Below are 26,814 nucleotides of genomic sequence, written 5' to 3'. Positions count from 1 at the left end.
TGATTAGTACTACTTATGCCCGTGCATTATGCAGGAATTAGTGTTTTAATTCGGTTGAGTCAAGGCAAAATCAAGCAGTGCTGTTCGAGCAAAGGAAAGTTTTGGGAATGTGAACTATTCAAGAGCCAGCCACATGTGCCTGATGCTGTAGCCTCACATTGTGGACACGCGGCTGTGTGTGTGGCTGGCTCGTTGGTCTAGGGGTATGATTCTCGCTTAGGGTGCGAGAGGTCCCGGGTTCAAATCCCGGACGAGCCCAGGAACATTTTTTAAAAAATCGAATAATTATTCCCGTTCTGACAGCAGTGGCGCGAGCCGTCAATTGCAGGACTGCGCCTCTAACTTTCTTTTTTGCACCGTTCATGTTTGAAATCTAAAAGTCAGGGTTGATCTTGGTTCTTTCGGTAAAGTCACGTAGAAGGGAAATAATAAAATAAAATAAAAAAACATAATAAATATTAAATTCTTATATTATTATATAATAAAATAATATTTATTATTATAAAAATAAAACATACTAAATATAATTTTATTATATTATTATATTATATAATAAAATAATATTTTTTTTTCATTTTCTTATTTCCCTTCTTCGAGACTTTACCGAAAGAACCAAGAAGATGAATTCCTTCAGTCACGAAAGCTTTAAATCGAAAAATAAAAGTCAGGGTTGGTTTCCCGAGAGATGGTTTCACAAATGCAGCGCGTACACTCTTTGCACTGTTTGCTCAGGCATACTTTTGTAGTGATGTCACCGTCAAGCATTATTATTCTCACGAAAGGCCACGAATAACCTGAACTTTGAAAAAAAATGCTGATCAAAATTATAAACTCTCGTTGGTATAGGGGTATGATTATCGCTTAGGGTGCGAGAGGGTGCCGGTTAAATCCCGGATGAACCCCGAGGATGCATCTTTTTTCATGACTAATTTTATATGTTTCTACATACAGTACATTATGTAACGTAACGATATTAATAATTTTGATTTAAAGCTTTCGTGACTGCAGGGATTCATATTCTTGGTTATTTCATATTCTTGGTAATGTCACGTAGAAGGGAAATAATAAAATAATAAAAATATTACACAATAAAAATTCTCACGTTTTGACTGCAACACAAGCAATCGTCATCAGGTGGGAAATCCACAGCAAGAACATTTGAAAAAAATGGCGGTAAATGTTCTTGCTGTGGATTTCACACCTGATGACGATTGCTTGTGTTGCAGTCGAAACGTCGTGAGAATTGTTTATTGTTTTATATTTGTATTATTTTATTATTTCCCTTCTACGTGACTTTACCGAAAGAACCAAAAATATGTTATAATGTTCATTACATTGTAGGTAAATACATTTAATGTCCAAAATGAGCGAAAATGTAAAATTGCCAATGTTTTTTTTCTTTTCCCCAAGGTCTCTTTCTTTAGTGACCAGAGTGATACAATTTCCTCGCAACCCTCGTTGGCCTCGGGGAATGATTCTTGATTTGGTTGTGAGAGGTTCTTGGTTATTTCCCCCTTTTTACGTCAACAAGAAACTCGCTGCTCTGGAGAATCCCCAGTTAAATTCACGGTGTGTTTACCCTGAAGTTCAACCCAGGATTATGCGTTGGGCCAGTTCAACGCGTTTCACCCTAAGCTGTACAAATGTAATAATCCTTCAGGAGACGGCTTCGGAATCGGTCCTTTTATTTCCACTCCACAATACACTTTGCTCACTCACTCTCCGTTGCTGGCAGACAACGGAGAGAGGACAGACTACGCACTAAGTCCCCACCGCGCACGTGGCAACCCGAGCCCCCGTACGCGCGTGACCCTGCTCTTGTCAGTTCCAGTCCGCTCCCGATCGTTCTCTCTCACTCGCTCTTAATACCTTCGTCACGTGGTTCCCCCAGCCAATCGTTCATGGACAGCTTCGACCATTCTCGATGGTTCCCTGTCAATCCCGGGACCACGCCCCTCATCCGGCTCCCCATTAGCTGGGGCCCCGAATGGCTAGGCCAATCACTCCTGATGACCTGTCGTGATCACGCATGGGCCATGGTCCCTATCTCAACCCTTATTGGCTACAAGCAGGACCGGTAAGCCAATCCCCACGTGAACCCTCTATGGCTGTTATTACACAAACACTACCACTACCGAACTTATTGAAGTCAAAATCTCAACATATTGGTCAATTTCTATTCTTAGGTTTTTTCGGTAAAGTCACGTAGGTAAAAAATTAAAATTTAAAAAAGTAAAATAAAATAAAAATCAGGAAGTTTCGATTGCAACAGAAGCAATCATCATCAGGTATAAATGAAATAGCAACAAAAAATTCTAACCAGAAAAACAGTCACGAAAGCTTTAAAAAAATGTTTTACCTTCGTGACTTTACCGAAAAAAACCTAAAAATATGAATCCTTGCAGTCACGAAAGCTTCAAATCTAGAATTGGTCAATTTGTTTGTTCATTGTTGTTTTGCACCACTGCCAATGGCGGCAGGTTGCGGGGGAAGGACAACAAACGAAACACAAAAATAAGTTCTAACGAAATAAATGTTCAATCTGGATTTAAGACTTCCTAATATCGTAAGGAAGAGCGTTCCAGACGGCCGCAGGAGCGCATCTGAAAGTGCCGCGCGATGCGGTGACCGCCACCGTCTTTGTTCGATGGCGAGCAGCCAAAATCCACTGGGAAATGCAACATCGGCAAAGGAGGCGTCCATAAATGACGTCACGCACCTGGGGGGGGGGTCAGACATTTGTGACGATGTGTGACGAGGGGGGAGGGGTGAGAAATGTGACGTCACATCAAAATGAGCAACTTTAAATAAATATGGACAACACGTTCTACTTCATTAAATAGACTTTTTAATAAATGTTTTCTCCTACAACATCAGAGTGCAGCGCCACATTAAATACGCACTACAATGACAATAGTTTAAAGCGATTTGAAGCATGTTTTATATGTTTTGGGGGGGTGGGGGGGGGGTTCAAAAATCGTCAAAAATCGCGTGACGTCATTTATGGACGGCCCCAAAGGGGTTCAACTTTTCGTTTCGTTTCAATAACCTCACATTGTGGGGACGTTCTTGTTTGTGTGTGGCTGGCTCGTTGGTCTAGGGGTATGATTCTCGCTTAGGGTGCGAGAGGTCCCGGGTTCAAATCCCGGACGAGCCCATGAGACATTTTTTTAACGAAAATTTCTTCCCTTTCTGACAGCATTGGTGTGAGCTGGTAATTGCAGGGCAGCGCCTCTATTTTTTTAAATTACTGTTAATTGCTTTAAAGGTAAAAGTCAGGGTTCGAGAGATGGTTTGACAATACAGTACGTACACTCGTTGCAGTGTTTGTTCAGGCATACATTTGTAGTGATGTCACCTTCAGGTTTTATTATTCTCACATAACCTGAACTTTGCTGAATGCCGAGTTCACATGAACTTTCGAGTGCTTCTCATAAAAGGCGGCTTGATCACGATTGAGATGAGTTGGCTCGTTGGTCTAGGGGTATGATTCTCGCTTTGGGTGCGAGAGGTCCCGGGTTCAAATCCCGGACGAGCCCTGCATTTTATTTTTTTATTGCATTCCAATCTTGATATTCAAAAATCAACATAATTTGTTCACTCCCTTCTGTAAAACGCGTGTTTAGCTCTAGATTTGGAGCTTTCGTGACTGCAAGGATTCATATTCTTAGGTTTTTTCGGTAAAGTTACGTAGGTAAAAAAATTATAAAAGTAAAATAAAAAGAAAAATCACGACGTTTCGGAGGCAACACAAGCTTCCGTCTTCAGGTGGAACCGTCACAGCACGCTTGCTGTATCAAGTCAAAAAGCTTGTGTTGCATCCGAAACGTCGTGATTTTTCTTTTATTTTACTTTTATTAATTTTAAATTTTTTACCTACGTGACTTTACCGAAAAAACCTAAGAAGCGTGTTTAACTGTTTGTTATATAAGAATGCCCGGCCTTTCACTCCACATGCTGGTATCTTCTTCAGGAACAGAATGCAGTTTATCCAAGTGCAGTTCTCCTTACAGCACAATCGTAATAAGCAACGCAGTCGTGTTGCAACGACTGGTCCAGTGTGGGGTCCAAGTACCACGTTGGGTAGTTTCCTGCCTTTTTTTCTGTACACGTGGCTCACAGAGTTGATTGCCACGTGGCGTCTTGGGCTCTGAGTCTGGGCTGTGGTTCTCACTGCGAGTGTGAGATTAATGCCAACAGTTAAAATTCCAGATGAGCCAACATTTGAGTTTATTTTCGTTGTACCGTTAAAATTGGCATTGGCGGTGCAAATCGTAGCCGTGAATTTAACATTGCTTTGCGTTCGCATCACAAATCTATTGCAGATCGAGTAACTTAAATACTCCGCATTGCCACGTACACACGTTAAACATTTGCCTGTCACGCAGCACTGCATTTACACGTGTCGTGCATGTGCAATGAGCTGCTTTCCATCTTTATCATCACATTCGTGGAGCGTCGGGACTGATGCTGAAGAGCGACAATTTATTTTGCAACCAACGCTAGTCCAGCCGAGAAGTTGAATACGAAATTTAGCAGTCTTTTGAAATACGTGGGCAACCAGGTTCGTGTCTGACTGTGTTGTTGGCCGACTGGTTTTGCATCACATTATGTTTCATCTCCCATCTTCTTGTTGTCGTTGTTTGCCTCCGTGCAGTTTACCGCTCTCTGTGCGGGCTGTGTGCTTGGTGTCCCATTGTGTGTTCCCTCGCTGTGTGTTTTGCCTCATTTTCACCTGATGATGATGGCTTGTGTTGCGTTCGAAACGTATTTTAAATTATTTAGTTAAATTTTATTTTATTTCTACATACGTGACTTTATCGAAATAATCAATGAGTACGGTAGTCACGAAAGCTTCAATCCGACGCTACTCCAGTGTGTCCGAGCAATCTTAAACTAACCACGATGTGCCCACACTCCACGAGTGTGTGCCTCTTTGTTGAGCTGGCAACAGAAATGGCACGCAAAGTGGCTCTGGCTGGCATTGCTGCGGCGTAATCGTCAAAAACAAAAATACCTGTAACACGTAGGCTCGAATCACTGCACCAGATTGAATTGAATTAAATGATCACGTCACCCTGAAGCTGCTCTATTTAAGACCGGGAGCAACAGGAGAGCTTCACCATTCTTGCCCGATGAAGCTGATTGTAATTATCAGCGAAACGTCGTACTACTCAAATTTTAAAATGCTGTTGATTCTCTCTTCAGCACACCGGTGGGCTAAAGAAGTGAATTATTTTGTCCTTTGAAAAACGTGACACATTTTTTACTGCTTGGCCGTGTCGGGTGGTGGAAGGTTACGACACATTTATAAATAACACGATCTGACCCAAAAAACATATATTATGAAAAATATGTGTGTTTTATATATATAACATGTGGTGCTTTCGGCAGTAGCTCTGGATTGTAGCACACGACACGGTGAATGAAATCGGCGGCCCCATCACTGGCCACGTGCGTCACATTGGTCAACCATGTCACGTACGTTGAAAGGATCTCAACAGCGTCACAGTGGATTAGCACAATGAGCTCTCCGATCCATTAGATTGCTCACCACTGCCATTGCAGGTCGCTATATATATAGAGAGAATCTTACATTGTTGCGCGTTGTGTCTTGAAGCTGCTGTGACGCACGCAAGGTGAACACGCGTCCTTGCGTTCCGGCGCATTGACAAGCACACGGGCAGTACAGGACGTGCTTCAAACGCAGTCGCGCCGAGTTTGATTCCGGTCCAGGGCTGACATCGGTGGCGAGTGGAGCGACATCTGCGTCGGATTGCGTTATGACGGATTGACACAAACGCACACGCGAGGATAGTGTCCTAGTGCTGTTGTTGTTGTGACGCTTTGACACAAACGCGCACACGCACGGTACGTGTCCATGCGTTGTGATGCATTGACACAAACGCTCACGATCACTGCATCGCGCGCTTTCACATGCGCCTCCTCGGCCGTCTGGAACGTTCTTCCTTCCGATATTCGGAAGCCACTGGAGCTATGCACTTTAAAATAATCATCTCGATAGACAAACTCATTTATTTCGAGCTGTTTTTTGTGTTTACTTTGTTGTCCTTCCCCCGCACCTCCGATTCGCGCGGTTGCCTACGTTAGTTGCGAAAGAAGTTCAACATACGTACGTACATACACGCGCGCGCGGTGCGTGTCCGTGCATCGTGGCGTGACTAAGCGTGCGCGCCCCGCGTTGTGCCGTCGCCCTGCCCCAGGTTGCCGGCATCGTCGGACGCGCCGACCTGCTGTGCGCCCTCTTCTTCTTCCTCTCCTTCATCAGCTACGCGACGGCGTTTGCCGGTGAGCCGACCGTTACCGCGCGTTACATCTCAGCTACGCGACGCAGTATGCCGGTGTGCCGAGCGTTACCGCGCGTTGCGAGCGATCGATGCGGCGACTGATCGAGCGAGCGAGCGAGCGACACAAAACAAGTACCAAAAGCCCAAACTTTTTATTTACGTAACAGTTAACCGCAAGGGTAGGTCCATAACAGCAACGGGGTGGACACCGCCGTCATCGGATCGTCTTAGCGAGAGCTATCGCGCAATGATCACGACGTTTTTTTCCTTCCTCCTCCCACGCAGGCTCAGAGCACGGGTCCGCAAGTGTTTCCGCGACGTGGATCGTGCTGTCGGTGATTCTGAGCGCCGTAGCCACTCTCTGCAAGGAGCAGGGCGTCACCGTCATCGTGAGTATCCCAGCCCTCCCGCTGAACGCGGTCGGCTACGTGCGGCGCGAAGGACGTTCAGCGTACGTACACCGAGCGGCGTTTCAATCGGTCAACCGATCGGTCGTCATCTCGCGTGCCACCATCGCCCTCGATGGCACATTGCAGCGGAACGAGAGCGGTACAGGGGGGCGCGGAGCCAACAGGGGTGAAAAGAGAAACCCGCCACGACCTCAGCGGCTAACGCCGACCGAGCAGAATAAATTGCAACCCGCTCGCAACGAGTGGCGTAAGAAAGCTTTCTACCAGGTTTAGCTTTCTTCTTTTTTCACACTTTTATTATGTAGGCTAGGCGTAGTCACAAACCGAACCTCTCCATAATAAAGGCTCAGTCTTTTGTTATGCAGTCTATTCATGGTCTCAAACCGCACCTTACCATAATAATAAAGAGTGGGCCATCCCTGCCCCTTCCCCCCCCCCTCAACCATTATATATACGCAGTGGTATCTCCTGTAATCTCTCATTTACTTGATACAGCTGTCGGGCTGTGACGGTTCCACCTGAAGACGGAAGCTTGTGTTGCTTCCGAAACGTCGTGATTTTTATTTTTTATTTTATTTTACTTTTATTAATTTTAATGTTTTACCTACGTGACTTTACCGAAAAAACCTAAGAATATGAATCCTTGCAGTCACGAAAGCTTCAAATCTAGAATTAATGGTGTAAAAAAGTTAAAGGTGGTGAACAAAGTATGGCAAGGTTTCAGAGTACGCGGGCTCAGAGGCTCCAGTACCTCTCCGTTCTCTCCCTCTCTCTCTCTGTGCGTCCCTATGCTTTTTTCCCGTCACCCGCGAGATCGTGTGACTGGTGGCGACAGCACGGGGAGGCCTTTATCTCGCAGTGGAAAGATCGTGGATGATGATGATGATTATATTGTATTCTTGGTTCTTTCGGTAAAGTCACGTAGAAGGGAAATAATAAAATAATATATATACAACATAATACAATTCTCACGACGTTTCAGCCACAACGCAAGCAGCCGTCCTCAGGTGAAGAACAGAGGTGTCGGACGGCTGCTTGCGTTGTGGCCGAAACGTCGTGAGAACTTTATAACGTTTTATCATTATTTTATTATTTCCCTTCTACGTGACTTTATCGAAAGAACCAAGAAGATGAATCCCTGCAGTCACGAAAGCTTTAAATCGAAATTATATTGTAGTCAGCACGATCTGGTTTTGTCACATTGTTGGAGAATTCACTCATTTTCTCGAATTAAACAGTCGTTAGCATTCCACCTGTCATAACAGCTCTACGTGGCAGAGGGCACTCTTCTCCCATTACACGTTTCATTCAACCCAGTCTCCGTGACGTCGTCATCATGATCATTCCCGCTCTGTCCGCTGCTGGATAAAAGCCTCGTGTGCTAGCTCGCACCTTTGGCCGTCGTTCCATTCCCAGCATCGTCTTGCTTCTCGCCGCAGCGTAACGATGGCGTCATGGCCAAGTCCAATTGATGTGTTCTCGTTCAAATTCCATTTGCCAACAAAGCAACCCTTCCCCGCTCTCCATTGCCTCGAAACATCACCACATTGACGCGGGTCTGCCCTCACCATCATCATCATCATCATCGTTCCGTGCTCCGTCCACTACTGAATGAAGGCCTTAGCCATGCTCGCTCATTTACGCCGAAACGACGGATCGTAACCGCGCGTCGATTCGCCGGTCGAAATCGGTTCTCGCAATCGCAAGCGGCGCGTGGGAGTCGCCTCGACACATGTAGTAGCTACTACATGTGTAGTAGCACTACATGTGTAGCTACTACATGTGTAGCTACTACATGTGTCATCAGTGCCGGATTATCCCAGTAGCTACTACTGTGTAGCTACTACATGTGTAGTAGCTACTGTTGCTACTGGGATAATCCGGCACTGATGGTGGCATCTGTGATCCCACAATCGTAAGCGTCATTACCACTGTAATTGTTTGCGACGAACACGGTGGGTGGTTGCTCTCGTTAAAAGATTTCTCTTCCGCGCGCAAATACATTTAATTTGAACGTTAAATTTGCTTAAATTCGTAATTCGGCTAAACTCCCCGTCCAAAATTGAAAACATCGGTTTGACTGCAATGCGACAATTATTGTTTTCCCATCCAACAACAATAATAATTTACATTTGCAAGGCTATTTTTCTTCCGTAGGTCCCGAAGCGTCCGTATATGCAGAGCCGGTGGGAAAGTGAAGGGATTTCAGTTGTAGCTCTGTAATATCCATGATATCCAGGAAGGGTTGCACAGCTCTGCGAGAGATTTGAATGGGGTGGACACTTTGTCTCATAGCATGAGACTGGTAGGGGACAATCGGAATGAAACTGGAGAACGTTTTTCAAAAATGCAAGAAACGTTTTGCATGGTCCGTGTATAAACAGCACTTCTCCGTATTTCCGTACGTGCACGCTTCGTTCGTTAAACTGCAAATGAATCAGTTGAACATGTAGTGGGCATCGCGTAAATATAAATGTCTCGTTAAACCCGCCACCACCCGACACAGCCAGTAATTACAACCAGCATCATCAGGTTGACAATATACGTATGTACATATTTAGTGCAGAGTGAGGGAATGTGAGCACATCACACCTATTCAGTGCCAGATGAAGCTAGTGTGGTGCCTGTAGCATATGTCATCAATGGGCCATAAATTGAAAAAAAAAACCCAAATATTAAAAACACAAATTTTTTACTTGCATAGTAAAGTAATTGTAGTTTTTAATTTGCTATACAGACATAATACGACAAATCGCTAACCTTAAACACCCGGTCGTTCATAAAAGTCGAAGGCGGTATAGTACTATAGTAATAGAGCAAGTGCAGAATCACTGAAACGGAATTTATAGCTTGAAAGCATTTAGCGCGGGGCCCTTGAATGTGCGGGGCCCGTAGCTACTACATATGTAGCTACTGTTGCTCCAGTAAAAATACAGCAGCGAGTTTAAAGTTCTTGTAATGGCCTTCAAGGCCCTGACAGGGTTTAAGCTCGATCGCATCTGGGTGGATCTGCTCAAACCGTGTACCTCGGTACGGCAACTTCGATCCACCAAATCCGCGGTTTGAAAACCGCTTTTTTTTCTATATTCTTTGAGTCTTTCGCGTTTATTTCCTCTTGCGTATCCTTCTGCGTAAGGGGGTTGGGTTGATTTCCTCTTAGTTTTAATTTTGATGGGTTTTTTTAAAATCCTTTATATTAAGTTCACTTGCTTGCTTGCTTAGGACCGTGCAAATCTTTCGGTCGTTTTTTAACCCACTTACCGTGATCCAATCGAGCTGACATTTTCCACACAGACTCGTTGTGCGTGACAATGAATGTTCGTGAAAAAAATTTTCCTAAATTTTACACTTTTTAGGACAAAATTATTATATTGAATTACCAATTGCTTAATGCTGCCATGCAATCATCTGACCCATAGGCGGCAGCCATCTCAAGCCAGAGGACGAGAGGACTCTAGCCGCCACGCATATAAAGGAGTTATAGTGAAAACTTTGTTTTTACGGGTTATACTTGTTGTGACTGTGATTCTGTTGTAAAGCGCTGTGAGGCCTTGTGTGAATGGAGCTATATAAAAAAAAATCGGAGTTTTACTCGCTTACTAACACATCTCTCTCCAATGCTGCTGCTGTCATAGTGTTATCGGTACTGCAGCCACACTTGGTTTTATGCCCAGCGTGCACAAAATGCCAAGTGCACACACTAAAAGGATGTTTGCTCAACAGCTTTAGCATCTGGCTCGTTGGTCTAGGGGTATGATTCTCGCTTTGGGTGCGAGAGGTCCCGGGTTCAAATCCCGGACGAGCCCTGGGTGATTTTTCTTTAAATTTAGTTATTAATTCACGTCGCATTCTTGCTTTGAAGGTTAAGCACTGTGACATTTGGGGGTGCACTTGGACAGAATGTTGTTTTGCACTTTTATCCATGACGTACACGCGGGTGTGTACAGCTCGTCCACTGCTGGATGAAAGTCTGCTCAGTGCTCTGCCAGGCGTAGGCATTTAACACGTAGGCTCTCGCGACCGCTGTGCTGTATGTATATGTATGTTGAACTTCTTTCGCGCCATACCTAGCCGGCCGTGCTAATCGGAGGTGCGAAGGGGTCGTGAATCGGCAAGTTTGTTCGCGTTACAGCTTCATTAATTGCCTGTGTCGGGCTTGGCGGAGGGCGCGCACGACACACATTTTACCTACGTGATCTGACCCAATAGATTGCGATGAGGCACGCCGGTTGCTTCACCATTCTTGAACCATGCGGGTCGGCACGGGCTGCGAAAGGGTTTGCCCCCAGGGCCCGTTCGGAAATGACTCGGTGGGGAGGGGCTGGGTGGGAGGGATGGGAGGGGTGGGGCTGGGTGGGGAGGGGCTGGTCACCCCGTGGTGCCCTTATAAAACTCAACGTTTAACCTACTCACGCCGGATTGTGGCAGCCCTCACAGTCGGGCATATTTGCGGAATACACCACGCCGCCGTTGACCCTGGCCATTGACTGAGCAACCCAACGTTCCTACCAGCTCCTTCCGCAGGAATGTGTTATGTTGTACGGTATGATTCTGAAATTGAATCACAATCCCGAATCCAGTGACTAATTGTAACGTTATAATAACCCACCCCGTTGTCTTAGTTATGGGTTTTTTTTACCATACTTCACCATGTTGGTCAGTGCGGGGTTTTTTAAGGGGTGGGTTGATGGGTGTGAGGGGGGGTGCCAGGATTGTTTCAGATATTGACTGGCCGTCGATGTTAGCCATGGCGGGGGAATTTAACCATTACCATGGTCAAATAAATGTCACAATCATTCTTAAAATCCAATATCTTAATCATTGACATCAGCCATTGTCTTTATCCACTGTTGGATTAGTGCCCTCCCCCATGCCGTTACCACAACTCACAGTACTTGAGGTACCACACAACATATCTCACACCAGAACTAATAATTTGACAACTGTAATTGTTTGTATATGTCATTGTATCATTATATTCTCTCTCAAATATATTTATTCGTAATACAATTTTCAGTTTTTGTCACATAAATTAAATCGTTATTTTTGTAAACACAATACCAAATATGCTGGTCAAACCAGAGTTTATTGTGGATAGTTAATTCGTATATTTTCAAAGTAAACAGTAACGTAAATAATACTTGTGTAGGGGTGTTACGGAGGAGCTGTATGTATGGGATCACACGGGAAACTAGTGTAGGGGTGTTAGAGAGAGAGCCGTTATGCATGGCAGCTTATGGGAAACAAACACAGTGGGCGGGGCTACGTGAGTGCACGGGGGGGGGGTGCTCTCAACGACGTCCGCACCAGGCAGCCCGGGGCCCCACCCCTCAGCGGGGGTTGAGTATAAAGGGGGATGTGTCAGGGGGCTCGGGGCAGAATGTTTAAGTAAACTCTTGAAGACCGAAGACTGCCTAGCCAGAGCCCTGGACTCCCCTGGGACGCCGCCCTTGTCAGGGCCGCGCAGGACCGAGCCAGCGGCGTGGTCCCGTGAACCAGAGCCAGGACTCTGGGACTCCGGGTACCGTAGCCCGACTGACCAGTGTCGGGCCAGACAGCCTCCCCTAGCCCAGTATTTGGAGGATTAGGAGGCAGGCTAGGGGTAGCTAGCCGTGTGTTCCCAGCTATCCGGGTGAGGGGGCCGATACCCCCTCCAGTACTGTATGTCCCCAGTGACTGTTGTGAAATAAATACGTGTGCCTCTACTCCGGTGTCCACGCGTCCTCAACGGTACTACACTTGTACGGAGCATGTCCAATTCATTTAAAATAACCAGACAACAACGAGGCACCTCCTAACCATTATTTTCCACAATCAATTGTAATGTTTATTTGAAGTAAAAACTACTATATGTAACCATAATATATCACAATTATGCCTGTACAACTCTCGGGAATTTTCACCTCCATCAAATTTCATTAAAATAACAATAACAACAACAACAACAACAAAATTGTCTTTAGCCATGTACAGTAGCATACGCATTTACAAACAGCTGTTTTCAAAAGTCAAAAGTAGCATATCCGGAAGTATTTATTTAAAACAATTCATAACTCACAGTGCACAAGCCTGAATTGTCTTTTAAAAAATGTACACAACTGCGTTTTTTTGTAAGAACAAAGGATAAAGTGGTCGTTTGGTTTTTGAAGAGATGCGTGCATTCCTGTAGGTTTCTCTCCAGACAGCGATCTCAATGCCCAGGTCATAGAGTTTACCGTTTTATAACATTTGCTTTTACTTCTTTAATTTTATTTTCTTCTTTTTTAATTTAAACAACTTCATTCTGAAAAAAAAAACGGGGTGGGGGGAAACAGCGGTCGTAAAACAGAGTTCGAGCACAACGGAACATGAGACGCACTGGTGAAGGCAATGGACACGTTGAATGTACTGTTGAGTGTTTAGGGCTGGTCGAAATTATCGCAGTTGAGCAGAGTCGTTGCATTTATGACCCGATTGGAGGTTTACGAATAGGTCAGTTGGTTTAACGTCTACAAACTAATCTGCCTCTCTCTGCTCCAATTGCAGCTATAAAGATTTAAGACTCTGGAAATATAATTTAAAAAACGGTTCATTGTGTTCAAATTTCGATAAAGCAAATGTTTACGTCAATTAACCTATGACATTTTTTATACTTTTCACGACCAATATTATGATTTACAATTAGTTTCTGATTCACGTTGAATCATAATGAGTTCCTTTTGTATTACATCATCATGTAGACATAGTGTCACTTTATTAACTATAACTCCACCACCTAACAGAGCCAATCAAATCAAGTTGTCACGTGGGTGGGGGGGGGAATTTGTGAATTGATTTGGTTTTTCAGCAAACCTGGAAGGATGTTACAAAGCAAGCCCGTTTTACAAATGCTTTCAATGTTTCTCCCCTCCCCTGGAAATGCAAACGAGAATCATCAGGTAGGTGTTCACACCATCTCAACTTTCACCTGAAAGACCTTCCTGAAATCGTGTCTTTAAGCAGTTGCCGTGCTGTCGTCAGATTGCTGGTTGTGATTGGCAGGTTAGATTGGTGTCATATGGCGAATCGATGCAGTGCTCGGCGAAAATAGACTTCTCTTAATTATACTCCATTCAGTTGTACGTGTATGGTGTTAGTTAGAAAGCACGAGTTGTGATGCTATTGTGAATCTATTTAAGTGTTCGTTAGTTTCGGCCTTTCTCTCCTCGCTTAGCTTAATCCCTACCCATTATCTCCAATTTACTCATTCAAATGTCTGCCCGCTGAGACGTTTGCCACATTATGGGTGCACGATAAATTAAAGTTGTCGCTAATGTTGTTGTTGTTATTATTATTATACAGTGGCCCTGGTATTCCTGGGAGAGGCAGATACTATGTTGCGATATGTTTTCAACTGGCTTTAAATATCGATGTATGTATGTATTTTAGTTTTCTCTCTCCCTAACTGGGAGTAATGGGAGAGGACCGTTGTAAGTAGCGAGGGGAAGGTTTGTAACGAGGGATTGAATCTTACCTTCATGCAGGTGCCACAGCACACCCTGATGAGGCCGTTGACTATCTGTGTTGCGCACAGCACGACCTGGATGCTGCTGAAGCAGATCAGCATCGAGAAGAGCACGATGTTCCACAGGACTACATTTTCAGGCTTTTTACATGTTGTCCAAACATCTTGATTGAACAGGTAGCTACCAGTGAGGCTGAAAATCATCACACGGACAGGAACAAAGATAACGCATGTCGGACAGCAGCAAATATTGCAGGGACAACTAAAAAAAATCGGAGACAACTAAATTAACACACTGATCATGTAAAATTACGTGTATATGTAAAGTCCCTATGTCAATCCACTGCTGGATGAGGGCTATCCCACAACCGGATGGGTTTGTGTGAGTTTTGTGACCATACTTTACCACGCTGGTCAGTGAGGCTTGGTTAAGGTCGGCAGCATAGGCCAAAGGCTGCCAAAAGGCAGACAGTGCAAGGACAATGCAAATGCTGCCAAACATTAAAAGCTTTGGTTAAGCAGTTATATCAATGGGACTCTTGCCAGTATGAAGATGTAAAAAAAATTCATGATACAGGTGTTAAGATGTTAAAACACACCAAAAAAACACCAGCAGAAGGGAATATTATTGTGAAATTGACAAAAAAAAATTGACTTTTCAAGGCCTGGGAAGACTCAGAGAGATTTCCCAGGACAGCGACATTAAGAAGAGGATGATTCTGATAAAACGAGGATCGGTGGAGCCCGTCTCAGAGAAGGCCTCATCTGGCGTTTTGCCCAGGGCCTCCAAAAACGTTTTGGTTGTGGCGGCAAGGCATGAAAATCCACGTACTTAAGATAGTGAGTTGAGATAGTGTCGTTCTGGAATGGGGACATCCAGGAGTAATGATCATCCTCGACAATCATGCAGTAGGGTCCATCCACCAGGCCAGTGGCTGACACAATTAAGCAGTACCCAGCGCCCAAGAAACCCACGGCGTTGAAGAGTACGGAGAACGGCATCTGCGACAACATTCACGTTCACTCGTTAAAATCGTACACGTGACCATTGCCTCGTGCACGTGTGCATGTGCAGCCCTCGTTTTGTTTTTTCCCCCAATCCACCGTTCGACGACGACCTCGGCCACGCCGTGAGTTGTCGTGGGAGTTCTTTGACGATGCTCCGGCGTGCCGGTGAGTGGGTGTTGGTGAAAGCGCCGAGGGCAGAGAGAAGGTGACGTAGAAATACAAAACTATTCATGTATTTAACCCAGGTCACCCTTGCCAATGAGGAAATGTTTCACCGCTCTCAATTGTTTAATTTCATCTCCTGGTTAAATCAAGGCTGCAACAACTGTACATCTGTGAAAATAGCTTTGTAGGTCAACGGATCCCTCCTGTCTACATAAAGATTTCGTTTTGATGAACAGATTGAGAGACAGAAGGAGGCGACACACGGAATCGATAACCTATGGATGTTAATGACTTCATTCAAATTGTTAAGACAAGAAAGTAGGTTTGGAGAGAACTCATCACTCGGCAGAATAATACAGGAGTTATAGAGTGGCAGTCAGGGATGGAGCGCTTCTGAGAGGACGTGCAACATGAAGATGGAGCGATTAAATCATCCGGCTTGATGATGATGATGAATATAATCAACCGTTTCATAGTTGGGTTTCCTTGGCTTATGATATCGATTCATCAGTGTGTGTTCTCTAAAATGGAAATGTAATCTTTACCCCGCAACGATTTCCACAGCAGCCCTTCTCATCCAGCCTGGTGTTGAGCAAGGCTGGAATGAACATCTGAAAGAGCAAAATAAACGATGCAATATAAGCGGCACTCGGTAAAATATTTACAACACTTGTTTAAAATCTTTGGGACCGTCTGCACATAACAAAATTGCTGCTAAGTCATTTACAAAACTTTGTGCTGGCTTAATTAAATCAAAGTTTCTCGACGGGAAAAATTGTGCATCAAATCAAGGTTACAGCAATTTTAGATATCACATTATTTTACATTCTGTATAATCTCTACATAATATACCGTGCACACAGTCGGTGTACACAAATGCATACGTGCAATTTACTCGAGTCGTGATAAAATATAAATCAATATATAAAGAGATTAATCTCAAAATACACGTGTTGAACTTTATATGAATGTTTGGTGAGGCGAGGCTGTTGCAATGGTTCACACATTGCACGATGAGCCCAGCAATCTGAGTTTGATTCCAAGCCACGACTAACATCAGTGGCGAGTGTTATCTGAACAGTTTCAGGCCCCCCCCCCCCCCACCCTATCACTGGACGGCACTCCAGCAGGGTGAAGTAATACCCATGGAGATGTTAGCCATGGACGGGAATCGAGCTGATTCAGAGTGCGATCTTGGTTCGCGGAGCATGGAGCAGCTCGCCAACAACTGCGCCACCGCTCCACCGCAATGTATCATTTAAAAAAATAGTCAAAAGTCAATGAGCATTTAGCCGTGAGCCAGTGGTAGAAATGCATATTCATATCCATAGAACAACCACGAAAACAGGACTCATTTTATTGACTCCAGTGGGATGATGGGCTGATTTAAGAACCCCAACCAGGATTAGAATTATAAATCCACAACCTTCCCGTGATTTACCTGGCTGGAATGTACCAGCCCTGAAGAATGGAAAACTTACCAGCAGCCCGGCGCCGACTATCCCATGGAAGAACCATACTTGTGGGGTGAGATAACCTTCTGATGCATAATCCACTTTTCCTTCGGGGAAAAATAGCAGGATGTTGGCGATGATTGACAGCACGGCCAGCGGAATGAGGGCCTTGCTAATGAAGTCGGTGCACTTGCCGGTACACATCTTTCAATATCTGGGAGAATTAAAAGAAAGAGTCAAGTCTTTCAACAATGAGGCAATAGACTCTGATATATTCCTTTTATACTACTGGGTGGACAGAGGCGGGTGGGTTGTTTTAGAAACTCGCAACATTGTTTCTAGATTTAAAGCTTTCGTGACTGCAAGGATTCATATTCTTAGGTTTTTTCGGTAAAGTCACGTAGGTAAAAATTTAAATTAATAAAAGTAAAATAAAAATCACGACGTTTCGGAGGCAACACAAGCTTCCGTCTTCAGGTGGAACCGTCACAGCACGATTGCTGTATCAAGCAAGATAAACTCCAAGAGACCCGTCCCTGCATATCGTGGCATCTCTTGAGGAAGGCCAGCGTCTCCACCTGAAGACGGAAGCTTGTGTTGCCTCCGAAACGTCGTGATTTTTATTTTACTTTTATTAATTATAATTTTTACCTACGTGACTTTACCGAAAAAACCTAAGAATATGAATCCTTGCAGTCACGAAAGCTTCAAATCTAGAATTATTACCCCCTACGGGGAGGAATTCCACCTATCTGTTAGAGTTTTTAACAGACAACGAGACAAGAAGTCACAGCTTCTCGAGACGCTGGCCTTCCTCAAGAGATGCCGCAATATGCAGGGACGGGTCTCTTGGAGTTTCTCTTGCTTGATACAGCAATTGTGCTGTGACGGTTCCACCTGAAGACGGAAGCTTGTGTCGCAACATTGTTTCAACTGCGACTGTGTAAGCCATTACACAATTCTAGATTTGAAGCTTTCGTGACTGCAAGGATTCATACTCTTAGGTTTTCTCGGTAAAGTCACGTAGGTAAAAAATAAATCATAATAAATAAAAATAATATAAATAATAATAGAAATAAAATAATAAATCACGACGTTTCGGAGGCAACACAAGTCTCCGTCATCAGGTGGGACCGTCAGCTAAAATTTACTGTATCAAGTGAGGCAAAATTCCAAGAGACAAGCCCTTAAATACAAGTTAAGGGGGAGGGGAGCTTATCTGAATGTGGTAGCCAATGAATGGAACGTGTTGGGGGGGGGGGGCGGGGCTAAAAGAGAACAATAGGTGCACTTGGGGTTGGAACCGGTGTTGGCTGACAATCCAAATTTTGCCTCACTTGAGACAGTAAATCTAGCTGTGACGGTCCCACCTGATGATGGAGACTTGTGCTGCCTTCGAAACGTCGTGATTTATTATTTTATTTCTATTTTTATTTCTATTATTTTTATTTATTTTTATTTATTTTTTACCTACGTGACTTTACCGAAAAAACCTAAGAGTCCATTACACAATTGTCATTGAGTTTTAGTGGTAATTTGGCTAAGAACAATTGCGCCCAATAAAGGCGCAAACAGCTTTTCCGCCAAAACATATATCAGGCCCAGCATTTTAATGGACTCTCATTTGGTTGTTTGAACAAAACCATCATAGTGCAATACAAAATGCCTCCCTGCCTAAATGAGCTGCAAGGCAGCAATCGTCTATGTTGGCAACCCTGAGCCGACGGTGAAAATCCCACACTCCAACAGACAGAGCCAATCCTCTCACTTTTCCACGGATCCACTGTTCGTACTCAACTTCACAAAACCCAGCTCTGCACGTCCTCACTGTTACATTAATGCACACACACCCTGTCGTGCAAGTTCAGTGCATTTGAACTGACCTTGTTTGCGTTCACAGTCCGAGAGCTCAGGTGAGGATGAGGTGAGGAGGATGAGGAGGAGGAGATGCTTGCTGCTCGTTGCTCCGATCGATGAACGAATGCCTGAGCCGTGCTGCAGTGTCGCGTTTTGTACTCGCTCAGCCACAAAATTTCGCAAGTTTCCACGGTGACAAGTCCTCCGCTGTGTGTGTGCGCGGTGGGGGTTGGGAGGGATGTTGAACCCCGTCGCCGCCCTGTCCGTAGTCGGTCGGTACGAGGAGGAGGGGTGGGGGGATACGGAGAAGGGGGCAGCCCTGCTTCACTCGTCACGGCTGTTGTCCCGTCCGTTAATATTTAACAAAAATTTGTTTAAAGCAACGACTTTTTTTGGGGGGTCTCCTATCCGTAACACGGTGTAAAACAAATTGGTGCAAGGTACCGGGTGGCACAACACGCTGATGCATAATCCCGGCCATATAACCGCACGCAACACCAGCCCAGCCCTCAACCTTGGAGAATGTAAAGCACCGCACATAATGTGTATTTGATTTACAAAGATATTGGGTCCTTCTCAAAGGGGCCTCTTGGCGTTCGGGAAATTCCTCTGTTGTGCCATAACGGCCACCTGCCCCTTTGAGAGAAAAAAACCGGACTTTACGTGACTTTACCGAAAGAACCAAGAAGATGAATCCCTGCAGTCACGAAAGCTTTAAATCGAAATTTAACCGCCTCTACGGGGAGGGATTCCACATAACTTTGAGATCCTTCTTCACCTGAGGAAGGCTGCTTGCGTTGTGGCCGAAACGTCGTGAGAATTGTATTTTATTATGTTTTATTTTTATAATATTTTATTATTTCCCTTTTACGTGACTTTACCAAAAGTACATTCAAATTACGAATGAGCGGCAGTCCTGTTTACTCGTACGGCACGGTGATTGGCACAGTGACATATGTCGATGTCGAGCTTGGTGAGCCAGTTGAGACCCGCAGCTCTGCAAGTGAATGTTACGAATGTCCGAGGCGTTGCCGGCGAACGAGCGAAGCTGGAATTGGTGGACGATGTGTTCCATCGGTTTGGCTTTGATCGCCGCAGTCGCATTGCGCGTTGATTTTAATCGTCCACCAGCGTAAGCGGTGGACGCCGCATCTGCGGTCCGAGGGTTGGGATGCGGATGAAGGCAGACCGCGCGATCATTGTTTGGTAGGTCCATGCGAGCGGTTCTTGCTGATAAATTACCTCTAGCGATAGTGGCACCGCTGGAGTAATGTAATGTAGATATTAGAAAAACACGCAATGAATCGTGTCGTCTCGTGTAACCGATATACAATTACCAATACAAATTTACACATGTAATGCAAGAAAATTACACGTAGTACTGTAGTGAAATTATATTGAAGATAGATACTACCCATAATGTGAGTGCAGTGAGCTAGTGACGATGAGAGCCCACGTTGCAGTCCATCTGATTCTTCGGGCCATGGAAGCGTTTGAACGTTTCAAGTAACCAGACACAGCCATCGCCTGGTGTGGGGTCGAGTGCTTGTATAGTACGAATCACTCCGATAAAGCCCATGGTGGTGAGATGTTAAATACCTCGCCTGGTATGAAGGAGGTTGTGGGTTTGGTCCCGACCCTGACGCCTGTAATTTTGGAGTTTGCACGTTCTCCACCGTGGTTGCGTGGATTTTTCTCCGGGTCTTCCGGTTTTTCCCCTCCACATTTATAAATATGCGTTTCGACTATTTGGCTGCTCTAAATTTCCACACGATGAGCCCCTTCGTTGAGCTATCATTTGTAGGCCAGATCGCATCTGAAAGAGAGCCCACTGCCTTACCTGGTAAAAAAAAAAATTATTTGAAATCGTTCTTTATAGTTTTATATCAACCGGATGGCCTGAGTTCAATTCCTGGCCACGGCTAATATCGCGAGTGGGCGATATCTGAACCAGACCCGTGGCGTTACGCCTCCGCAGACCCACACTGAGCACCGCCGAAATGTTTCGGTGGGAATGGGGGTGGAGCGGTTGTTTCGTACGAATCACTCCGATAAAGCCCATGGTGGCGAGATGTTAAATACCTCGCCATTATCCCCATTACAAAAGAGCCCTCATCCGGCAGTGGATTGGCAAACGGCTGTAGATTATGTTATTATTTTTCTACTCAACTTTTCATCATATAATCGCCATGCCTTGAATGTAATCTGGAAAAAACTTTCCAAAAGCAACGTTGGTTTTTTTGCCTGGTTGTTTTAACAATTCGTGAAGAAATGAAACTTCTGAAGAATAAAATGAGCAACAGATAATCACGATATGTTGTAAAATAGACGATACGATTATCGTGGATTTTTGTGTCGTAGCATTGACGAGCACCAAGGCAACCCTATTCTCCATTTGCTCACCTCGAAACAAAACCCCAACAAACACACATTCAATCATAAAATGTACTTTATTGCTTGCAGACTTTATGGATGCCTGCATGAATTTCTTTTTTTTTGACGAATTGTATCTTTCCCGTGTGAAAAGCCATAAAATATGATTCACTTGAAAATGTTGTCACTTTGCACACGCACGTGGTCAAATTCAGCCATTATCGGTCACCCCGTGCCCCGTATAAATCTCAACGTTCATCTTTACAAAGTCCCATCACAAGGGAGAAACACAAACAAATAGAAAAATACATTTTTGTCGTCCGTATTGAAACGGCTGTAACGCCGTATGGACCTGAAAACTCAATTTGCCTGCACAAGAATAAGGGGTAAACCGTATGGGTTGACAGCTAAGGCACACTCACTCACTCACTCATCCATACACTTACCCACCCACACACTCACCCACACACTCACCCACCCACACACTCACTCATCTACACACTCACCCACCCACACACTCACCCACACACTCACTCATCCACACACTTACTCATCTACACACTCACCCACCCACACACTCACCCACACACTTACCCACACACTTACCCACACACTCACCCACACACTCACTCACCCACACACTTACCCACCCACACACACACTCACCCACCCACACACTCACCCACACACTCACCCACACACTCACCCACACACTCACCCACCCACACACTCACACACTAACCCACACACTCACCCACCCGCTCACTCACCTACACACTTACCCACCCACACACTAACCCACCCACACACTCACACACACACTCACCCACACACTCACCCACACACTTACCCACCCACTCACTGACCCACACAACTTCAAATAAATATAGACAACACGTTCTACTTAATTAAATAGACGTTTTAATACATGTTTTCTCCTACAACATGAGAGTGCATTAAATAGCGATTTGAAGCATGTTTTATTTTTGTGTGGGGGGGGGGGGGGGCAGAGCTTTGTGACGTCATATTTAAGGGGGGAGGTTTGACTTTTTGTGACGCCGTGTGACGAGGGGGCGGGGGGGTCAAAAATCGTCCAAAATCGCGTGACGTCATTTATGGACGGCCCCTTTGATAAGCAAAACAAATTATGGAAATCCAAACTCCGCCCCCACCTCAACCTCCTCCGTGTCTAAATATAACCCTTTTTATTGTAATAACCCTAAACGTGGGGAATATATTGGACTTTGCCAGTAGCGTCGACGATAAGTCGGAATCCTCGTCCCGACGTCCGTTTCGCCCTCGAGTGTGCGACCCTACAACAGTGGAAGCCGTCATAAATAATAATAATAATACTCTTAGGATTTTTCGGTAAAGTCACGTAGGGAAAAATAATTAAATAGAAATATATTTTTCACATATAAATAATAATTGAAATAAAATAATAATTTTAATAATTGAGTATGAATCCTTGCAGTCACGAAAGCTTCAAATCTAAAAATAATAATAATGGAATAGTGTAAATAGTGTCGCGTGATAATGTTTAGTGTTCCGTGTGTGTGTGTGTGTGGTGTGTAAAAATGAATATACATGAGGGAAGATGGGTGTGAGAAGCACGTTTTGGGGGGTTTTGTCACGACGAAGTTGAGTATATGGGGCCGTCCATAAATGACGTCACGCACCTAATGTGGCATTATTGCTTTGAAGGTTAAGCACTGTGCAGGGAAACTCATTGACATTTGGAGGTGCACTTTTACAGAATGTTGTTTTGCACTTTTATCCATGAAATGAACACGGGTGTGTACAGCTCTAATTAATCTACTGCTGGATGAAAGTCTGCTCAGTGCTCTGCCAGGCGTAGGCATTTAACACGTAGGCTCTCGCGACCGCTGTGCTGTGTGTATATGTATGTTGAACTTCTTTCGCGCCATACCTAGCCGGCCGTGCTAATCGGAGGTGCGAAGGGGTCGTGAATCGGCAAGTTTGTTGGCGTTACAGCTTCATTAATTGCCTGTGTCGGGCTTGGCGGAGGGCGCGCACGACACACATTTTACCTACGTGATCTGACCCCAAAAACAATCGATTGCGATGAGGCACGCCGGTTGCTTCAGCATTCTTGAACCATGCGGGTCGGCACGGGCTGCGAAATGTTTGGCCCCCAGGGCCCGTTCGGAAATTACTTGCCGGCGGTGTCGGCCCTTGCCGGGAATTGAACCGAGGGCCGCGAGGTTTACAGGGCAGTGTGCGAACCGAACTCCTCCTGAGAGGCTCTCGCGATGTATTTAGAAGTCGGTGAGCAGCGCGTTCCATCGCGTTACGAGTAAACAGCCAGCTGAAGATCACGTCAACGAAATATATATCTTGGATTTGACTTAAATGTGCCTTTCATCCTGCTTTTGACAACAATTACGAATACCATAAATGTTACTGGTAGGAACCTCCTGGTTACACCAGCCCACAGGGGATTATTGTGTCCGTCGTGCAGGGAGGGGCTGGGTGGGGAGGGAGGGGAGGGTGGGGAGGTGCTGGGTGGGGAGGGTGGGGCTGGGTGGGGGGTGGGAGGGGTGGGGCTGGGTGGGGAGGGGCTGGTCACCCCGTGGTGCCCTTATAAAACTCAACGTTTAACCTACTCACGCCGGCTTGTGCCCGCCCTCACAGTCGGCCATATTTGCGGAATACAGCACGCCGCCATTGACCCTGGCCATTGACCGAGCAACCCGACGTTCCTGCCAGCTCCCTCCGCAGGAATGTGTTCAATGTGCCACCGGCTCCGAAGTTATGAAAGCCTACGAGGACCTGCAACAAAAGAAATGACAATGTCGGGATTGGCGGTTTTGTTTCACAATTAGAATGTTTTAAATTCTTCCCACGAAGATGTCGACAACACACGAAGCTCGGATGCATCGTGGCAGTGAAGCAATGACTGCATTTTGACAGTGAGCAGCATGCGACGTTCCGCTGTGAGCGCACCGCCACAGACCGTTCGTGCCGTACACACTACAAAACAAGCGCTTTACACAGAGACAGAGAGGCAGGTGTCACATCGTGCCTTGATTGCCCGTAACAGCGGTGAGGCACCTCCTGGCTCAGGGGCATTCGCAGCGCCGCGCGACCCCGTGTCGTCGTTTCACGTGGCCCGCCACTTAGGGGGGGGGGGTGCAATTGATTCAGAGATTCAGCGTTTCCCCATCATGCCCCTCGCCAGTTCGCGAGGCCCCCCCCCACCGACCAACTCCACGGGGAAGCGAATGATTCCGCGAGCTCCATCTCCACGAATACTTGGTCTGAAACGCACGCGCTCACTAATGAATACGTGGAAAACTATAGAAATCTATATATATTCCCGTCGCTGCAAGCATCTTAGCCGCACCAATCGTGTACTGGTGGGGACGGGGAGGGAATAGTTTTCGACGTGGCAATGACGTCGCCGCGTTTCTAATAATAGCGCGCTCGGTCGAGATGGCCGTTTGCAGTGACGCAGTTCCAAGTTTCATATTTTTCGGTAAAGTCACGTAGGTAAAAATAAAGAATAAAAATAATAGAAATACTAATAGAAATAAAATAATAAATCACGACGTTTCGGAGGCAACACAAGTCTCCGTCATCAGGTGGGACCGTCACAGCTAAATTTACTGTATCAAGTGAGGCAAAATTCCAAGAGGCGAGCTCTTAAATACAAGTTAAGGGGGAGGGGGGGAGGGGCTTATCTGAATGTGTAAGCCAATGAATGGAACGTGTTGGGGGGGGTGGGCGGGGCTAAAAGAGAACAATAGGTGTACCTCGACTTGGGGTTGGAGAGCAAAACCACAACATCTACAATCTGAGTACGACGTTTCGCCAGAAATTACAACCAGCTTCATCAGGCAACAGCCAGATCTAACCCCCCCAAAAAAACCTGTGTTATGGATGATATTGGTCGCGAAAGCCTACGTGTTAAACTAATTTGCATTCGTTTAGCTTTGTTCACTCATGTTTTTGCTGTTGTTTTGTTTTCATATTCGGGTCACCCCTCAACCCCTATCGCCCAGGATAATCTAGACGTGACCGTCGTCGGATTAGCGTGCCGAGCCGGCCTGCGCAGCTACCTCGTTTGCACGACGCGCGAGCGAGCGATGGAATTACAGAGCGGCGGCTACGGGCATTGCGTGCGAGTCCATTTGACGGGTTCGCGTTTCTCTCTCCATCGCCCGCCAGGCCCTGTGCTCGGCGTACGATGCCATCGCAGTCTCCGGGATCGACCCCCTCGGGTTGGCCAAGTCCGCACTGCATCTTGGGGGTGCGGGGATGAGGTCAAAGGTGAGCGTCAAAAGGTCAAGGATAATTATTGCGTTCCCTTACGAAAATTCAGAGTCGGGATTCGGGCACCCTCAATTCAATTCACGGATCGAATAATTTCGTTATTCGACGCGTGTGCGGCGATGGCGCAGCCATCGATCGAGGGTCGAATTCGAACCGCGTCGTGTGATCGGCATCGCGCTCGCTGGAGCTGTTGATGCCTTCAGGGAAGTCGTGCACTGTATACGCAATTGCACACAATTCTGTGAGTCACTTATAACCGCTTTGCCGTTACTTATTGCCAATTATGGACTATTGTCCTATCATAAAGTCCCTGGCACGTAATAATATGCTACACAGTGGCAGTGGGGGTCGCAAAATGCCGATTTATTACTAATAAACCCAAATTATCCGATCGCAATTAGAGATTTCGATCGGATCATTGGGGGGGCACATGCCACCCCACCCCCCTCACTGGCTCCGCCAGTGCCCCCCTGACCCCTTTTTTATCGCTCATGCTCTGTACCGGGCTCTTGTAAAAAAGAAATCATATCTCTATAATACAAAAATATATAATAAATAAAAATAATAAGTACAAGATACACACGCTGGGGGGCAGTGTTAATTTCGTTCTCGTAATTCGCGATGACAATTTTCATCAGTGAAGTGGTTGCAGTCCAAGCAATCCATTTTTCTCAGATGGGGTACCTGATTAGCATTAATTCTCACTCACTACCAAGGGCATCTTAAAACTAAACTATTTTTATTTTATTTTACCATGAAAGGCCCCACTGAGCCTTGTAGCTCTTTTGCAGAAGCTCCCTGGCCACAAATGATAGCCAAACGAAGTGGCTTGTGATCATCGCGTGCAAATGTATAGCAGCCCAATACTCTAAGCGCGAGATGTCGATTAATAAATGTGGAGCGAAAAACCGGAGGACCCGGAGAAAAATCTAAGCGACCACGGGGAGAGAGAGACACGCAAACTCCAAACATACAGGCATCAGGGTCCGAATCGAACCCACGATCTCCTGCGTACCCGGCGAGGTAGTTAACATCTCTCCACCGCGGCGCCCCATTCTTCTCTGCCCGCAGTAGCGCATTGCGAAACATACGCCCGGGCACGCAGCGTGACCACCCGCAGAGCCGCGCGGCGCACGGTGGTTCGCTTTTGAAAAAAAACAAACGTGCCGATCGGTGGTTCACGCTGTTCGCGGTCTTGTGCCGAGCGCGCAGGGCCGCCGAGGCTGCACGCTGGCGTTCGCGTGCCGCCAGGCAGCGCTGGCGACGGCCCTCCTCGCCACGCTGGCGGCGCGGTGGTGGGTGATGGGCGGCGGCGCTCCGGCGTTCACGCCCGACGATAACCCCGCCGCCTTCGCCGACGGCCTGCTGACACGTGTGAGTACCGCGCCGCGTCGACGCCGTTTAGTTCTCGTCCGCCCGGCGTTGTCGCTGCGTCAGCTGGGAGCTCAAGCCTTTCCCGT

General features: G+C 45.9%; 2 protein-coding genes and 4 non-coding genes across 8 annotated transcripts in view; 5 read left to right on the top strand and 1 right to left on the bottom strand.

The window, feature by feature from the left end:
- TMTC4 (transmembrane O-mannosyltransferase targeting cadherins 4) overlaps nt 1-26,814 on the top strand; it is a 62,170-nt gene that overhangs the window by 20,886 nt on the left and 14,470 nt on the right. For 2 of the 3 annotated variants that reach the window (XM_078880123.1, XM_078880122.1), the window contains 4 exons: nt 6,225-6,309; nt 6,594-6,697; nt 25,250-25,351; nt 26,567-26,728. In XM_078880123.1, the coding sequence (XP_078736249.1) occupies nt 6,225-6,309; nt 6,594-6,697; nt 25,250-25,351; nt 26,567-26,728 (453 nt within the window). The remainder of the gene's footprint in view (nt 1-6,224; nt 6,310-6,593; nt 6,698-25,249; nt 25,352-26,566; nt 26,729-26,814) is intronic. The other variant, XM_078880121.1, reaches the window with a different exon arrangement.
- Nucleotides 187-258, top strand: TRNAP-AGG (transfer RNA proline (anticodon AGG)). The gene has a single exon. It is a non-coding gene; the product is annotated as a tRNA-Pro (tRNA).
- Nucleotides 3,086-3,157, top strand: TRNAP-AGG (transfer RNA proline (anticodon AGG)). Its single transcript has one exon. It is a non-coding gene; the product is annotated as a tRNA-Pro (tRNA).
- On the top strand, nt 3,468-3,539 carry TRNAP-UGG (transfer RNA proline (anticodon UGG)). The gene has a single exon. It is a non-coding gene; the product is annotated as a tRNA-Pro (tRNA).
- On the top strand, nt 10,453-10,524 carry TRNAP-UGG (transfer RNA proline (anticodon UGG)). The gene has a single exon. It is a non-coding gene; the product is annotated as a tRNA-Pro (tRNA).
- Nucleotides 13,541-17,032, bottom strand: LOC144950108 (transmembrane 4 L6 family member 5-like). Its single transcript, XM_078880169.1, has 5 exons — nt 16,856-17,032; nt 15,920-15,985; nt 15,034-15,203; nt 14,211-14,394; nt 13,541-13,549 (listed from the first exon to the last, which is right to left on the bottom strand). The coding sequence occupies exons 1-5, from the start codon at nt 17,030-17,032 to the stop codon at nt 13,541-13,543; spliced, it is 606 nt and encodes a 201-aa protein (XP_078736295.1).

This window comes from Lampetra fluviatilis, chromosome 56 (genome assembly GCF_964198595.1).
Source record: "Lampetra fluviatilis chromosome 56, kcLamFluv1.1, whole genome shotgun sequence".
Classification (NCBI taxonomy): domain Eukaryota; kingdom Metazoa; phylum Chordata; class Hyperoartia; order Petromyzontiformes; family Petromyzontidae; genus Lampetra; species Lampetra fluviatilis.
The sequence above is the reverse complement of the archived record's forward strand: the minus strand, read 5'-3'. Positions and strand labels throughout refer to the sequence as shown.

What these genes read in the sequence shown, in the direction of transcription:
- LOC144950108 (XM_078880169.1), bottom strand. Translation starts at nt 17,032, where the DNA reads ATGTGTACCGGCAAGTGCACCGACTTCATTAGCAAGGCCCTCATTCCG. An exon ending in TAGTCGGCGCCGGGCTGCTG is followed by an intron (nt 15,986 to 16,855) that starts GTAAGTTTTCCA and finishes TTGCTCTTTCAG; the next exon opens with ATGTTCATTCCAGCCTTGCT. An exon ending in ATCTCAACTCACTATCTTAA is followed by an intron (nt 14,395 to 15,033) that starts GTACGTGGATTT and finishes GATGATTTTCAG; the next exon opens with CCTCACTGGTAGCTACCTGT.